This window comes from Lipotes vexillifer, unplaced genomic scaffold, assembly GCF_000442215.2.
Source record: "Lipotes vexillifer unplaced genomic scaffold, Lipotes_vexillifer_v1.1 scaffold149, whole genome shotgun sequence".
In the NCBI taxonomy this organism is placed as follows: domain Eukaryota; kingdom Metazoa; phylum Chordata; class Mammalia; order Artiodactyla; family Lipotidae; genus Lipotes; species Lipotes vexillifer.
In genome coordinates, this window is record NW_006779962.1 from 4,047,761 (window position 1) to 4,065,091 (window position 17,331).

The 17,331-nt window shown below is 54.0% G+C and overlaps 1 protein-coding gene across 1 annotated transcript in view; it reads right to left on the reverse strand.

The window, feature by feature from the left end:
- Positions 1-17,331, reverse strand: part of HMCN2 (hemicentin 2) — a 150,510-nt gene that overhangs the window by 96,260 nt on the left and 36,919 nt on the right. Inside the window, 9 exon segments of the mRNA XM_007453133.1 lie at positions 658-802; positions 2,451-2,578; positions 2,887-2,982; positions 3,990-4,178; positions 11,691-11,840; positions 14,080-14,193; positions 14,895-15,022; positions 15,499-15,640; positions 16,714-16,986. Of these exon segments, the coding sequence (XP_007453195.1) occupies positions 658-802; positions 2,451-2,578; positions 2,887-2,982; positions 3,990-4,178; positions 11,691-11,840; positions 14,080-14,193; positions 14,895-15,022; positions 15,499-15,640; positions 16,714-16,986 (1,365 nt within the window).

Below are 17,331 nucleotides of genomic sequence, written 5' to 3' on the forward strand. Positions count from 1 at the left end.
GGGAAAGAATTGGTCACGTGGGCAGAGGTGGAGCATGAGGATGTTTATCCCCAGGTGTTCATGCTGGTGAGAAACAGGACGCTAGGGGACAGGTTAGACACTCCTGGCTCATCCAAAGTGGGGACATGCAGCCTTAAACCACTGCTGCTGAGTGTTACTGACAGAAAAGAGTCATAAAATATTGTCACAAGAAACACTCAGGTTGCAAGACAGTAATATTACCTGGTTCCAGTTGATTTCTAACTTTCTATGTATGTGTACACAAAGGATTTTTACCTAATTTATATAAAGAATATATATCATGCAAAAATAATTTATATACAACATATCTAAAGAATATATATAATGTATATATTATATAAATATATACAGTGTGTGTATATGTACATGTGCAAACTCATGTGTGTATTAAGTGTGAAAGATACACACCAAAACGTAAAATTATTCTCGTTCTTCTTAGCTACTGGTGTTAAGGGAGGTTTCTTTTTGTTTGTTTGGTTTTGTTTTGGGGGTTTTTTTGTGTGTGTGTGGGGCAGGGGGTTGTCCAATCTCTAAATTTCCTACAGTGAGTATGTACTATTTGTGCAATTTGTCTAAACAGAGATGTTCAAGGTCAAGCTCCCCCGGGGTGCCCTCCCCCACCACCCCGGGACTCACCCTGGACAACCAGCTGCACGTCCCTGTGCTGAGAGCCGGCCGTGTTGCTGACCAAACAGGTGTACCTCCCTGCATCCTCCAACAGTGCCTGGTCAAGGTGGAGACTGCCATCTGCTCGGACGGAATGCTGGCTGCCCGGTGGGAGCTGGTGAGGGCGAGGAAGCACCAGCTTGCCCCACTCAGAGCCAGCTCAGAGCCAGCTGAGAGAGCGCACCCCGGAAACCTCACCGCCCACCAGGCCAGCAGGGGGCAGCCTGGACCGAGAGGCCAGGGGTTTGGAGAGGGTGGGGGAATCTGGGGGGGTGATGCTCCTACCCCTTCCCTGATATTCATCCACCCCCCCACACAGATCCTCAGGGCCAGGTGGGCCCGACCCCCGGCCCCCCACTGACCCCACTCTCCCAGGGCCAACTGGTCCAGGGCAAGACACCTGACCCAAGGGGGCTGACGGGAGCCTCTCCCAGGAGTGCAGGGTTGGAGCCAGAGCCTTTACTGAGTCGGGGCTGAAGCTCCAAGGCCCTCGCACACTGAGGCCACAGAGAGGAGGGACAACCCGACTATGGAGAGAGAACAGAGCCATGCAGAGCGGAACAGAGGTGTGGCCGCATCAGATGGGGTCCCAGAGAGAGAAGCAGAGAAAGCCACTCCTGGTGGCTGCCCAGGTCTGTCCCCATCAGGACCGGGGTGGTGCAGGTGGCGCTGGTCCAGAATGGGGCCTGGGGCAACCTCTATAAAGATGTCCAGCCAGTCCATCCTTGGGGAGGGGCCCCAAAACCTTTCCACCAGGGCTGAGCCCGCTTTAAGCCTCCCTGTCCCTGTTCCGCGAACCCGACTGCACATTCTGCACTCTGGTTCCGGGAGAGGCTCCTGGGCTGTCTCGGTACCAGGCCCTTTCAGGCTGAGTGAGCTTGAGGGGGGCTCTGCTCCTTGCACTCGGCAGCTGGGCAGGCGCAGGTCCACCCAGTATCCCCACTGAACTAAACAAGCTCTGCGTCTCCAGCCACTTCCTGTCCTGGTGTGGACAAGGCCCAGGGCCACCCCTCCCCACATGCCCATCGGATTCTACTGAAGAAGGCTCCTCACCGCCCCAGCCTACGTGCCCAGGCAGGGTCCTCCTCGGGGTCACATCTAATTACACAGGCTGCGGAAGGAGTCACCCACTCGAGCAGCCTCGGCAAAGCCTCCCTGCTCCAGGAGCTGGACCCTGTCTGCACTGCATCAGGGACTGGAACAACAGGCCCAGGACCAGGGCAGCCATCTGGTCACACAGTCACTGCCTCTCTGGGTGTCCAGCGTCTGCTGTCTGCTGGGGCAAGGGCACCTCTTTTATAGCTTCCAGGGCACAAGGACCGCGGGATGTCTGAGGATAGGCCAGAAGGATGGAGGAAAAGGGAGAGGCAAAGAAGGAGTGAATGGCAGAAAGGAAATAGAGGGAAATAAAGAAAACCCAATGCATGGGAATGGGAGAAGCAGCCCCTGTGCACCCAGCAGTGTGCCAGGCAGCCGGCACAGATGTTCAGCCGCTCGGGTCACGTCTCTGCCCTGTAATCATCCAAACGGGGGTGACGAATGCATTGCGTCTGTGCCCCCGCCCACAGCACTAATGATGCACAAGCTCCTCTGGCCAAGGACTCTAGAGGGTGAAGGATGCTATCAGTGCGTTATCAGAGAAGGTTCTGGAAAGCAGCAGGAAGGAAGAGGACATTCCAAAACAGGGGAACCGCAAAGCAGAGACCGAGGTGTGAACGTGACAGCGCCCTCCTCCCCTGCACCCAGAGGGGCCCTGCACTCACGGGCTGGCCGGCCTTGAGCCAGCGCCTCTCAGGGCGGGGCCTCCCAGCCAGGATGATGCAGGGCAGGGACACAGGCTGCCTCTCCAGCACCCGGACGGTGGAGGCGCTGCTGGCAATCTGTGGAGGTGCTATCGGGAGAGCAGACAGTGTGGGTACACGAGACTCCTGTGGGTGGGCATCCGGGGGACAGAGGCCCCCACTCCCCACTGTCTCCTCCCCAGGGAACCAGCGGAAGCATCAGGATTGGGGACCCTAAAGGGTCAAAGGGCACACTTCTTGGGGCACACTGCCCAGGAAGTAGGGGTCCAGATGCTCCTCCTGGAGAACCTGGCTATGGACACACCTGTCCCAAAGGATGGGCAGTCATGGGGGGCTGGTGTCTCTGAGGGTGCCTGGTGTCCCCCCCAAACCCTCCTCTCCAGATCCACCAGCGAACCATGTCCAGTCACAAGGAGGTGGGCCTCTGCCTGTACTTTCCCGAAGACATTTTGAGCTTCACAGACATACGGGGCCTGGTCTTCAGGAATCACACCTGAGGAGCAGGAAAGAGGCAGGCCTGACTGTTAGAGCACATCACGGCCCCAGCTCCCACAGGCTCCAGCTCCCCAGGTGCAGACGCGCCCTTGTCACTGTCTGGCCCTGCGGAGGTTAGGTAGGAGGGCTGGGCTGGCAGGGAGAGAGGGATGGGGGATACAGCCAGGCCTTGGGAGGGTGAGAAGGCCTCGGCTTGTTCATGTGTAGCATGGGAATAACTTATCAATAACTGCACGCTGCAGTGTGACTGGGAGGGGTCAATAGATAATGCAAATACAGTGCTCAGCATCGGCCTGGCACATAGTAGATAGGAGCAGTAGTAGTGACGATGATGATGGTGGTGATGGTGAGGATGGTGATGATGGTGATGGTGATCGTGATGATGATGATGATGATGATGGTGGCGAGGACGACGGTGGTGATGGTGAGGATGGTGATGGTGATGGTGAGGATGGTGGTGATGGTGGTGATGATGATGGTGGTGAGGACGACGGTGGTGATGGTGAGGATGGTGATGGTGATGGTGATGGTGAGGATGGTGGTGATGGTGGTGATGGTGAGGATGGTGTGATGGTGAGGATGGTGATAATGGTGATGATGGTGATTGTGGTGATGGTGAGGATGGTGAGGATGGTGACGGTGGTGATGGTGAGGATGGTGATGGTGGTGATGGTGAGGATGGTGAGGATGATGGTTACCATATATGACACTTACTATGTGTCAGGAACTGTGCTAAGGGATTTACGTGTATTATTCACGCAATAGCTCCTTAAGGTGGCCTGTTATTAAACCCAGGTGGTAGGTATTGTCATTATCACTATTGTGACCAGTGCAGTGGGATGACGTGACCAGAGTCACCCAACTGAAATATGACCCTGCAACAGCCTGACCTATGGTCAGCACTGGGGGTCAGGGCCCTGCTCCCGGCCACCCAGTCTGGGGGCTGAGGCTGTCGGAAGCCATTCTGTCTCCCCTGCCCATCCTCCCTCAGCCCCAATCTCTTACTGTCAAAGAACAGCACTCCGGAATCAGGCCGCCCAGTTGCGCTGCCCTGCCCGGGCCCCAGCGGCTGGCCATCTCCACGGCGCCAGGTGACCATAGGGGATGGGCGGCCCGTGGCCCGGCATGCCAGGAGGGCGCTCCTCCCCAGTTCCACGGTGACATCCTGGGGCAGCTCTGTCAGCTGGGGCGCATCTGCAGGGAGGTGAGCGGTCAGCCTCACCCAGCCCCCAGGGCACTGTTCGGAGGCCTCTGCCTCCCCTCCGGTCGCTGCGGCCGTTTCCCTCTTCCAGCCTCGCCCTCATGAACCTGACTCATATCCAGGGCTCCCGGGGCCAACTTGAGTTTGGCAGGTCCACCCTGGAGAGCTCCTGAGGATGATGAGGAGAGCAAGTGCCCTTTGGCAGGGTGAAGTCCTCACACCCTACGTGGGGTCTCAGGGACCCCGCTTTGCCCAGCCATACGGGGGAGCAACGTTCCTGCTTCTGCTCTTTGCACCTCCTGGGAAGCCCACCTCAGAGGGGCTGCAAGTCACCCTCAGCCACAGGAGCCCCACCAGCTCTGAGCGTCACCTCCCTTGCCCTCTTCCTGGGCCACGGGGGCTTCCTTTCACGGGTCTCCTAGACTCCGGCAACCATTTTCCCAAAGAGCCAACTTCGTGGGGAGGTTCTAGCCCATCTTTACCATATGCTTCATCCTTCTCTGCTGTTGAACGTTTTGTAAGAAGCACATAAATCTCTACTACAAAATCAAAACAAGCCTATAAATAACTTGATCTTATACTTTATGGTCCAAATGGGACACTTAAGAGTGAAAAGAGGGCTTCCCTGGTGGCGCAGTGGTTGAGAGTCCGCCTGCCGATGCAGGGGTACCTCCACATTATAGCTATAGGGAAGCTCTGGCTTTCCAGTTGCAAGTGTATCTTTTTCAGGCAGGGAACCTAAAAATTCACTGTGCTAGGTTAATATGTAAATTCTTTTAATTTTTCTCAGTAAAATTTAACAATAAATTGTTCTAGACCATAACCATTTTTCCCTCCTTCATTTCCAGAAGACTACTATTAAATAAAATTTATCCTAATATTTGCTAAATCAATATAAAGGAGGATTTTTAAAAAATTGGCATAAAAATTTATACCTGGACAACTTCTAGTAACATTGATAGTGTGAGTCCTCCCACATATAAAAAAAAAAAAAAAAAAAAAAGAGTGAAAAGAGCCATATTAATAATTACACCAGGACAACAGATGCAAACAAGGGCAGCCCTGCTCACCTGAGTTATAAAACATCCAAGCAAAAAAAAAAAAAAAGTCCAAGCAACACACGAGGATTTATTTCCTTAACTTTTGCTCCACACACTCTAAATCCCATGCCCTTCCACAAGGTAACCACTGATAATGGTTTGTAGTGTTTCTTTTTTTCTAAGCATTGTCTTACTTTTATGATTGGGGGGCGGTGCATGGAAATAGGTTATTTCCCAAAACAGAAGCTCATGATCCTTTCCACCTTTCTGCTGGCCAGAAGCAGGTCCAACGCCAGACAGGCCCAGGCCCTGTTCCCTGCGGCTTCTGGGCACTGTCCTCAGGTCCCTGTCCCCAGACCCACAATCAGGAAGATCCCCGGCCTGTTTTGAACCCATTGCGTCCAGCATTGTGGAAAAACCTCCACCTCTTTTGTTCTTGCTGTCTCTCTCCAGAAATCTCCCCCATCCATCCAAATCATGACATCAAATTTCCCTCTTGGCCTCAGGGAGTAGGGAAGTTCCAGGGAGATAGAAGCACAACTTGGAAAATCACTGCAAGGAGGAAGACAGTCTTGGACCCAACCTCAGACACCACCCGCGAGTTGCTTTTCTTCCTCATTTGGGGCCTGGCAGAAGCCTCGGCTCAGAATCCAAGAAAGTCTTCCATCCAGGTGCCTCTGGTCCTGCAGAGCCTTGGCCCCGGGGGCAGAGCTTTGCTATTCCCCTCTTCCCATCCTAAGCAGAGCCGTGGCTCAGCTCCAGGGCCAGGTACCCCCAGAGCCTGCCTCCCCGGCTCTGCCCAGCCCACTGCAGGGCACAGCTCAAACCTCCCTCCTCCAGGCAGGCCTCGTCCTGAATTCTTCCCCTGAGAGAGGACAGCTGACTTATAATAGTAAGCAAATATCATGTACAAAGGGTAGCATTTGGAAAACCTACTAAGTGACAGGCATGGTGATGGTGCTTTTAGAGTTCATTCATGGCCTCAATAAACTCATGAAGTGGGTATTATCACAACCCCATTTTACAGATGGGGAAACAGGATCAGAGAGATTAAGGAAACTGCCCCAGGTGCAGCTCAAAGTCAGTGGCAGAGCTGGGATCAGAGCCCAGGTCTGGCTGCTGCTAAGACCCAGGCTCTCAGCCACCGCACCCCCGTACCCCCTAGTACTCAGGGGTAACCTAGCATCTCTTCCATCTTCTTTCAGAGGTGAATCCCGACTCACATCCTGCCCAGAAAACTGTGACTCCATCTCCTGCGCAGCCATGTCCCTGCTCCTCATTGAAGTCCCCCAAATAAGGCGGGACCTCAGAACCCTGTACACCAGAGCTGAAGGTCCTCTGGTCTCCTCATTGTGCAGATGGCAGACTGAAGCCCGAGGGAGGGCCGGGGTGGGGGCGGGGCCCATCCTGATCCTGCAGCATGTTGGGTGTGGGGATGGGTTCCCAGCCCCACGCCCTTTCCAGGGTCCCATCGCAAGGCTCAGCCGCCTCTGCTTTCAGGCTCGAAGATCGCTCCTCACAGATTCAGGTGACCTTCGGGGCAGGGAGAGATCGTGAGCTGGCCTCACAGCCACCGGATTTCCCCATGGACAGCCCTTTCTGCCTTGACCTTGGGCAGGTTTCCGCGTCAGGAGCTACGAGTGCCCAGAGACAGCCAGACATCACAGCAGCTGCCGCGCTCCCTGGAGAGGCACAGGTCTCATCACCTGATAGCTACAGCGCTTTTGTGGGGACGCAGCTCTGTGCGGAGGAACCCGGAACACCACAGAAGACAGAACAGCCCCACCAACGACGCCAGCCACCAGGCTGGGAGGGGGCAGGACAGGAGGGTGTGGCCAAAGCTGAGACTTCCTTTAACAGCACTGCTGGGCCACTCCGTCCACCCCCAGGGATTTCCCAGCAAAGTGAAATTGACAGAGGTGATGCCGGCCTTCCTCTTACTTGGGCCCCAGGGCAAGGGACACCAGCCTGAAGGCCTGAAGCCTGGGCAGGGCCCCCCTGCTGCCCCTGCCCTACTGGACACCCGTGGATGAACCCCTTCACCACTCTGACCCTCAGTTCCCCATCCAGAAAGAGGTAACTATTTTTACCCCGATTCCAGTACCTTAAAGTTCCAGGACTCTTTATCATTGTCTGGAGACCCTGTAGCCCCCCAGCCTCCTCCACCATCCCCCCAGTTCCTGTGGCTCAGAGCCCTGGGGCAGAGCTGGTGGGGATGCACCAGCTCAGGAAGGAGAGCTCCAATCAGTCCTGACTCAGTTCCGTCAGAAGAGGGAGGGGGTCTCAGGCCCAAAGACTGTGTAGACAGGCAGGGTGGCCACAGGAGAGGCTGGCCTCAGGCCCTGCCCTGCATTTAGAGGGAATTCCAGGGTATCTGTGAATGAGACAACGCTGGAGATGGCCTCCGCATCCGCCTCCCAGGAAGACTCCTTTCCCCATAGAAAGATCGTTGAGTCGAGCCTGGAGCCACAGCCCCATTGGCCAGGGCTGCAGGATGACTTTCCTCCTTAAAAAAGTTTTTTTTTTTTTTTTGCGGTACGCGGGCCTCTCACTGTTGAGGCCTCTCCCGTTGCGGAGCACAGGCTCCGGACGCGCAGGCTCAGCGGCCATGGCTCATGGGCCCAGCCGCTCCGCGGCATGTGGGATCTTCCCGGACCAGGGGCATGAACCCGTGTCCCCTGCATCGGCAGGCGGACTCTCAACCACTGCGCCACCAGGGAAGCCCCCTAAAAAAATATTTTAAATGATATTTTATGACTGTTTATAAAGACAAACACAATCCGGATTCGTTTTTAATCTATTCATTATTCTTCACTTTTTTCTTCTGATGGCAATAAAATCAGAGCCCTGTCCAGCAGCCCTAAAAGTATCATGGGCTCTGGGCCCTTGCCTGTTGTGCCTGATAGAGAAGCCACCCAGATACTGACCACACTGGCCACAGAGCCCAGCTCTGCTTCTCTCCTGCTCCCCCATGCTAGCCAGAGGGTCTTTGCTCCCACAAAACACACCCCCAGCTCCCCTGCTCACTCACCCAGCAATCAGGGGCTTCCGAGTTGGGAATAAGAAGCAGAGACTAAAATGAGAGGATAGAAAGAGGGCTGAGTGAACACCCATTTAGAGAGAAATCCAGCAAGGCAAAGGGAACTTAGCTCAGGGCAGTTTTAAAGTAATAGAAAGAATGGGACTTCCCTGGCAGTCCAGTGGTTAAGACTCAGTCTGTACCTCCACTGAAGGGGGCATGGGTTCGATCCCTGGTCAGGGAACTAAGATCCCGAACGCCGAGTGGCGTGGCCAAAAAAAAAAAAAGTAATAGAAAGAGCACTGAGCTCCAGGAGCGGGTGCCGACCGTGGAGCCCAGTCACCAGCCGTGTGATAACCACTCTGCCTCAGTCTGCCTCGCCAGGCCCTTGTCAGCCTGGTCCAGCCCACAGGCCGTGTTTTGATTATGTATTCTATTCAAGCCCTGAGTGAAACACAATATCTCATTAAATCTCTCAAGGACCTTGTGAACAGCCTCTATCAGTATCATCCCCATTTTACAGATGATGAAAGTGAGGCTCAGAAAGGTAAATAACTTGGCCAAACAAGCAGCAGGACCAGGACATTGATCCAGGACTCTTATCAGCCAAATGCCAGGTCCAGAGGGGATGCAAAATCACCTCGCAGGCTTGGTCCACAAATACAGGCACCTGCTGGCAGTACAGGAGGAGGCTGCCATCCTCCCTGTGCCCCAAATACCACCAAGAAGCCAGTTCCCAGCTGAACACCAGGAAGTGGCCACAGTGCCCACACGTTCTCAGCCCTGGCAGGCTCTGCCAGCCTGGCCAGGAAGGCTGCAACACAGCTGCCACCCAGATGGGCAGGAAATTGAATTTCCCACCACTGCTGCCAGGCCAGCTCGCCCCAGATACACAGGTGTTGGGCCACTGTCCATGCCGTCCCTGACCTCAAGGCCAGAGGCCACCATGCCCCGTGCCCCAGAAGCCTGCCTCTGGGACGCCAGCCATCCCCCCACCACCTCTCACCTGGGGAAATGTCCCCAACACCAATGGCTAACAGGTGAAGGAACAGGCATGTCAGCCTGGGCCCCAAAGAAATAAGGTTTTGCTGGACAGAAATCAGACACAGAGCAAAGGATGACTGCTTGTAACAATGCCAAGGGCAGCCCTCCCTGGAGCACCCTCTCTGCTCACCCAGAACCTACTGACTAATCACAATGACAGTGACCTTTGTCAGAGCCCATTGTGTCCGAGGCCTTTCTTATCTCTCACTCACACAACATCCAGAAGTATCTTGCAGGTGAGGAGCCCGAGGCTCACAGTGGGGAAGCAACATCCAAGCCCTCCTTGCTGGGAGCATCAGGATCAAGTCCAGGGGCTAAAGGCCCGGACCCTGGGTTCAGATCTCAGCTCTGCCACTCACCAGCTGTGTGACTTTGGGCAAGGCACTTAACCTCTCTGTGCCTCGTTTTCTCCATCTATAAAAGGGATAATGTAAAATCCATCTCAAAAGGTTGTTATGAGGATTATATGCTAGTACATGAAATGTGCTTAGAGCTGGCCCGGCATGTGGCAGATTTCATGGAAGACTTATTATATTTTTATTATCAGGCTCTACGCCTGTGGCTTTCCATACCCACCCCACCCCACTCAAGAGCTCAGCCACACAGTGCACTCTAGATAGGGAAAGTCTGAGCACATCAATCTCCTCCTTAGAAACCTCTTACCACCTCCACAGAACAAAGCCCAAACTCCACCAGGCTCCCTAGCCCAAGGCCGGGAGTGACCCACAACTGGGCAGCTGCCCCAGCATCCCCTCCCCACCCTCTCTATGCCTCACTCGCTGCCTTACTCCTCTTGCCATAGGGAGATCGGCACATGCTGTTCCCTCTGCCTGGAACACTGTTCCCCAGCTCGTCACCTGACTGTTTCTGGGTTCAGCTTAGACATCACCTCCTCCAAGAAGCCTTCCCAGCCTCCAGTGTTGGCTTAGCCCCCTCCTCTGGGCACAGGACCCAAGGATGCCACTTCCAAATTCTCAGTACACTGAGTATTCTAATGGTCTGTTTACCATCTCTCTTCTGGACACCAAGAACAACACAAAGGCAGATGCCATTGTAGCCCCAACACAGGGTCTGGGGCACAGGGCCTGGCTACAAGGTGACCACATGTTGGAGGAACAGATGATGGAACAGATGGGGAGGATCCCCAAGCCTGAGTTGGCACCATCTCCCCCAGGGCCAGACCCTCCTGACTGAGCCTCCCTGGGGAGCCCCTTGGCCATCCCACCTGACCCAGTCAAGCCCATTCTCTATTCTCTGCACTTCCCTAGAACTCCCAGCACCTGTCTTTCCCGTTATGGCCACAGTCAACCCTCAGAGTACAATCTGCTCCGGCTCAGCACGCCAAGGAGCTGTGCCCACAACTTCCGAGCAATTCCCAGTGCCCAGGATCCAGGCCTGGAACTTAGACATCATGACAATCACAGCCAAGGCCATGTACCAGCCACAGAAGAATTCAAACTTCCCATCTGTAAAAAGGGGATAATAGCTTCTCCCTTTATTAAGCACTCACAATGGGCCAAACCCTGTGCTAAGCACTGTGTGTCTGATTTCACTGAAGCCTCACAGCCACCCAACAAAGGAAGCAGTGTGGTCAGCTCCATTTTACAGATGGGGAAACTGAGGTCGATGATTTGACCAAAGCACATAGATGGTAAGTGATGAAGACGAGACTGGAACTCAGGTCTCAGGGATGACGACACCCATGCTGGAACCAAACTATCTCTGTGATGGGCAGTGACCCCTGCCTCTTGGGATTCTCACACTTGAGTGGTCCCTCCCACTCACCACATACCAGTGTTGGTCTGCGTGACCAATAGAATATAGCAGAAGTGATGGCATGTCACTTCCAAGACTGCGACTGGTTATAAAGACTGCAGCTTCCATCTTGGATGTTATCTCTATCTCTATCCCTCTTGACTCACTTTCTCTGGGAAAACCCATGTCACAAGAAGCCTTCTAGAGAAGCCTATCTAGATAAGGAACAGAGGCCTCCTGCCAACAGCCACATGAGTGAACTTAGGGTGGATTCTCCAGCCCCAGTCAAGCCTTCAGATGACCACATCTCTGGCCAAGGTATTAACTGCCATCCCATGAGAGACCTGGAGCTAGAACCACCCAGCAAAGCCACTCCCAGAATCACAGAACCATGAGAAAATAGATGCTTATTGGTTTAAGCCACATAGTTTTAAGAAAATTCGTTACACAGCAAGAGGTAACACATACACCATCTCCCTCTAAAATCCCCATCCCGCGTGCCCTGGATCCAAATGATGCAAATTCCGCACTGGCAGGCTACATGGTACCACTCTCTCCTCCCTGCTCAGAAATAGGGCAGGTGGTGGGGAACAGGGAAGGGGGAAGGCAGGAGGGGCAGGGCAAGTGGGGACAAGGCGTACACTCACGTCCAACCTCCAGCCGGATTTCTGCAGAGGCATCGCCCAACTCATTGACAGCTCGGCAGGTATAGAGGCCAGCATCCCTCTCCCGAGCCACCGGGATTCGCAGGATCCCAGAGCTGGAGGCCTCAGAGGCCAGAATCATTTCAAGACCCTCTGGACCAAAAATGAGAAAACATCAGGCAGGTACCCATGGTTACCACAGGAGGCCAGGGGATCAGGCTGCCTTCCTGACCCTGGGTTCCTGCAACTCCACAAAGCAGGGACCTTGGAGGGGTGTGGGTGAGGGAAGGATTTCCCTCCAGAATCAGGACCCCTATTGTTTAATGAGTACAGATTTTTAGTTTTGCTAAATGTAAAGGGTTCTGGAGATGGATGGTGGTGATGGTTGTACAACAACGTAAATATACTTAATGCTACTGAACTGTACACCTAAAAATGGTTAAGAAGGTAAATGTTACGTTAGGCGAATTTTATCACAATTTTAAAGTCAGCACCCTTGGGTCCAGTTCCCTGAGCCCCTTTGTTGACCACGAGTGAGTCTCAGCCTGTTCCCCTGAATGCGACAGGCTCATCACCCAAGAACTCCTTGCCTGGGCCTCCCTCCTGGATCCCCACCTTCTGCTCAGGTGCAGACTGAGGCTTGGATCAGCTCTGGGAGGAGCCCAGGGTCACGGAGATGACCACTCTCCCCCCCAGTTCTGCCTCTTTGAGGCCTTATTCTCATTCCCCTCGTGCACTGTTCCCCCACCCCAACTCCAGACCTCCCCCTCCTGAGGCCTGAGGCACCACGCTGAGTCTGAACTCTTTTTACAACTTAATATTTTACACTTAAAATTGTGCTACATACATATACATAACACAAAATTTTACCATTTTAAGCATTCTGAGGGTCCAATTCAGTGGCATTAAGTACATTCACATTGTCATGCAACCACTCCCACCACCCATCCACAAAGCTTTTTCATCTTCTTAAACTGAAACCCTACTTATTAAACACTAACTCCCCATTTCCCCGTCCCCCAGCCCCTGGCAACCACCATTCTCCTTTCGGTCTCTATAAATTTGCATATTCTAGGCATCTCATATATGAGTTTCCACTCAAATAACTGGAATCATTCAATACTTGTCCTTCTGTGTCTGGTTAGCATAATGTTTTCGAGGTTCATCTATGTTGTCAAAACTTCATTGCTTTTTTCCAAATTAAGAAAAATTTTCTTTCCTTTACTTTTTTACTACTTAAATACACCATACTAGAGCAAATGTCTCTGAAAATATCATAAATAAGATTTTTTTCTCCATTCAGCAAATTAGAAGTAGGGGGAAATTTCTACACAGCAGCTGCTATGAGCCTGATTTTTTTTCCTTTTGTTTTTGGTTTTTTTTCATTCTTTTTTTTTCTTTGCCATAGGAGTCAAATTAAGGAAAATTTTAATTTAATTTTAAATAAAACTCATAAAATGTATTATCGTAACCATTTTTAAGGGGTAACTATTCTCATCATTGTACAGTTTGAATTTCATTCCGTTTTAAGGCTGAGCAACATTCCATTGAGAGATTCCGCCTTTATAAAGGGGCTCCCAGGCTGGGCTGGTAGAGCTCTCAGCCACCACAGGCAGTGACCTGAGCACAGAGTAAGGAGTCCTGAGGCCTCTGCCACCACTAGCTGGTGACCGTGGACAAAATGCTCAAACTGAGCTAACTCTGCCTGGCGATGTCAAGGTGAGGCTCTGACAAGATCATAGGCAGGTGCTGCAAAGGCTGGAGTGCATCCAGGTGGGAGGTGCCTGTGCTTGAGAAGGAACCCAGTGTTCTGCCCCTGGAAAGTCTGAGGCAGGAGCCCCAGGACCCAGGTCCACTGGTGTGGGCACAAGAGCAGCTCCCGTCAATCAAACTCCAGCTCAGCGTCTGGCACAGACAAAACCCTCTACACTCGTTAACTCAGGAGAGCCTCAGAACAGCCCTCTTACCATTACTGCTAGCTCTCAGATAACCACATCGCCATCGTCACCATCATTAAGAACACTGAGCCCTGCCCGTGTGCCAGGCTCGTGGTAAACAATTTGCACATGTGGACTCATTTAATCCTCATACAACCACCTATCTTTGACTTTCCAGCCAAGGAAGCAGGCTCAGAGATACCAAGTCACTTGTCTGAGGTCACCCAGGGGAGCCAGAATTCAAGTCGAGGTCTATTCTAGATCCTTCTCCTAACCATGGAGCCAACCTGCATTAGCTGCGTGGACGCTGGCCTGGGGATGGGACTGGGGCTGCCAGAAACAGTCCTCTCTCTCCAGACACCCCATTCGGAGTGCCCCCCACGACCGTCCTGGAAAGCTGACCCTCCAGGGCCCCATTGGGACCGTCCACGGGCCCCTCCCCCCACCCAGTGTACCTCGATACCAGATGATCCGGGGCGGAGGTACCCCGGACGCCTCACACGCCAGCACGGCCTCCTCCCCGACGGCGGCCAGCACCACGGCATTCGTGGCCGAGACGGACGGTGGGTCTGTGTGGGGAGCAGACGGGGAATTGGGGACCAACCCACAGACTCCCTAGAGAGAGAATGCAGCTGGGGGAGGGGCGGCGGGGGCAAGGTGGGGCTGAGCACCTGCCTCCTCCCCAACCCCCACCAACCGGGACAGTCACCCCAGAAAGATGTAGCCTCGGTACTCCCGGGACCAAACCCCCTTTTGCTCCTCATTGATCTTGAGATAAAAGCCGAAATCCTACAAGGTTCTAAAAGGCCCTACAGGGGCTGCCTGCCCCTCCCCCGCCCCCTCACTCCAGCCAGCCTCCTTGCAGCCCCTTGGGCAGCCCAAACTCATTCCCACCTCCAGGCTTTTGCCCCACCCGATCCCTCTGCTTGGAACGCTGTTCCCATTCCCATCTGCGGCAAGGGTCTGGTCCTGTGTGTACCAGCCGTTCCCCTCTCTGCCCAGGAGCACGTCACTCCATCACACCACCCTGCTCTGCGCTCGCTCGTTCTAGTACCTTCACCATCTGAAAGTACCTTATTTATCTGTTTGCATGTTTGCTTTGTGCCTCCCCATTAGAATATAAGCTCCACCTGGATGGGGACCCTGTGTTCACTGCTGTAGCCCCAGTGCCTGCCACAAAGTAGATGCTCAGTAAGTATCTGGGGATGGGAGGGAGGGAGGGAGGATGGGCTGGAGATCCTTCTCCTGCAGATACCCTTGACCCGAGTACCTGCATAGTAGAGGGTGACTGTCTTCTCGTCTGTGCCAACATCATTAGCAGCCTGGCAGCTGTAATTCCCAGCATCCTCTGGGGCCACTCCCTGAATGATCAGGGTTCCCTGGGCATCCACGCGGACTCTGGAGTCATGCCATGAAACGTGTTCAACAGCAAGGGGCTGGTTAGGTCGGGTCACATGGGGTTGCCCCAGTCCTTATTAATAACAAATTAACTAATGACATCACTGGTGACACCATTCTACACTGACCGCTTGCTCTGTGCCAGGCTGTGTGTTCAGCACTTTACATATGTTCTTTTTTCATTCATGGGGCTCAGAAAGGTATGGTGACTTGCCCAAGGTCACACAGCCTGAATGGCAGAGGCAGAATTCAAGTACAGGTCTGTTGGATTCTGCAGCTGTAGCTCCTGAGCCCTGAGCCCACACTGTTATGTTTCCCAAGTGATTTGTCTCCTCAGCCTCAAATCAGCCCAGGAAGAAGGCAGGGCAAAGGCTACTCCCCCATTTATATTAATAGTTGAGAAGACTGAGGCTCAGAGAGGTCCCCTGGGAGTCCACCTGTTCCCAGTCCCAGACCTCCAAGCCCTGAGCCCTCACCTGCTGTCCTCTTGCAGGGCATGACCCTCATGGCTCCAGGAAATGTGGGGTGCAGGGTATCCAGAGGCCGAGCAGCTGACCCTGATCTCCATGCCCTGGGAAAAGCGCTGTGACCTGGTGTGGATGCTGGCCTGTGGGGCCTCTGTAGTTCAGAGAGTGGACAGGTCGGGAGGAGATTGTCAGAGCAGTTGTGCTGCCCCAGGCATCCAGCCCTGGGACCCCGGCCCCTCCCGGCAGCCACAGACGGTGCAGACAAAGGAAGCAGAGGTCCCAAGGGACCTGCATCCTTGGGAGCGGCTTGCTGGGGAACTGGGGAGTGTTGCCAGGCAGCCTCCCAGGCACATCCGCAGGCCACACGGGGACCTGAATTCCCAATACCCCCCAGTGGGAGCCTTGAGCTCCCTGGATTTCTGCTCGGAGCTGAGCACCTTGAAGAGGCTTAGGGAGTTGTCGAGATGCCAGGGCTGGAGACCTGAGTGGACCTCAAGGTCTGCCCAAGTATTGGCTGCAAACGTAGGTTCTGTCCTGGCTCTCAGAAAGCTCAGAGTGCAGCAGACTTGTCAGGCTCAAACAGACATCGTGGGCCATCTCATCTAGACATGGCAAACACGCCCCTCCCATACCAGTGGCCTAGATGCGGCCTCAGAATCCTTCTCAACACACTCTAGGCAGTCAATCAACAGTCACCAGCATAAGGGAGAAAAGTTGTTCCAACACACTCACTTTTACACTTGGGGAGACAGCACCCCAGGGAGGAGGATCTGTCTAAATCCTGGGTGGACCTAAATCCTAGGTTAGTACCTAATCCAGGCACCAACACTCCCGACGTGGGTTCTTCCCACTGCCTCCTCCACCCCCATCTGGTCGGCGCTACCCAACCCCTGCCAAGCACGTCTGACCTCTGGGCTTTCAGAAGTTTCCACTGTTCCATCTCTGTCCTGCATATTGAGAGGGGTAGGTAATGGAGGTGTTCAATGGCAGGGGAAGAGGACAGGACTCAATGAAATTGGCTTGGCCTACAGCAGTAGAAATTTAGGTCAGATATGAGGATGAACTTCCCAACAGTGAGAACCACTACACTTAGGCTGGAAGGCTACAGAATCCTCTTCCTCTAAAGGTTGAGAAAACACTGAAAGGGCTGACAGAGGGATGGATTGATGGGCTTTGGAGGGAAATGCTAGGTATTGTGTTGAATTGGGAGGACAGCAGCCTCACCTCGCACCAGGAGCCAGACGGACGCCCTCGTGACCCCGTTGGAGTTGCTGGCCATGCACTGGTACCGCCCGCCGTCACTGGGGGTGATGTCCCTGACCTCCAGGGACAGGTTGGCCAACTGGGTGACTCTGCCCGTCGAGGCCGACAGGACTCGCCAGTCCCGGACCCACGTCAGGTTGTAGGGGGACTCGCCCAGGACCCGGCAGGACAGGATGGCGGTCTCTCCAGAGGACACGGTCACGTTGGGGACAGGGACCACCTGCGGCGGGGGGTCTGCAGGAACAGGAGTACAGGAGGCACTGAGGGGTTGACACAGGGAGGGGGCCATCCTGCAGGCCCTGGTGGTGTCCAGACCCCGGAGCCCACCACATTCCTCAGGACACATCAGCCAGCAGAGCAGTTCACCAGCATCTGCTCACCATGCCCGGACGGTGCCACCCGACGGCCATCACACACCAGTCGAGGGGGCTGCATGCATATGTGCGTGCGCGCGCGCCTACCTTCCACACAACACCCAACTGCAATATTTAGCAAGAGCTACACGACTCTTCACACCCTTTGAGCCAATAATTCCGCCCTGGGGGATAAAGCCTCGAAAATCACCCTCAAGAGGGAAAG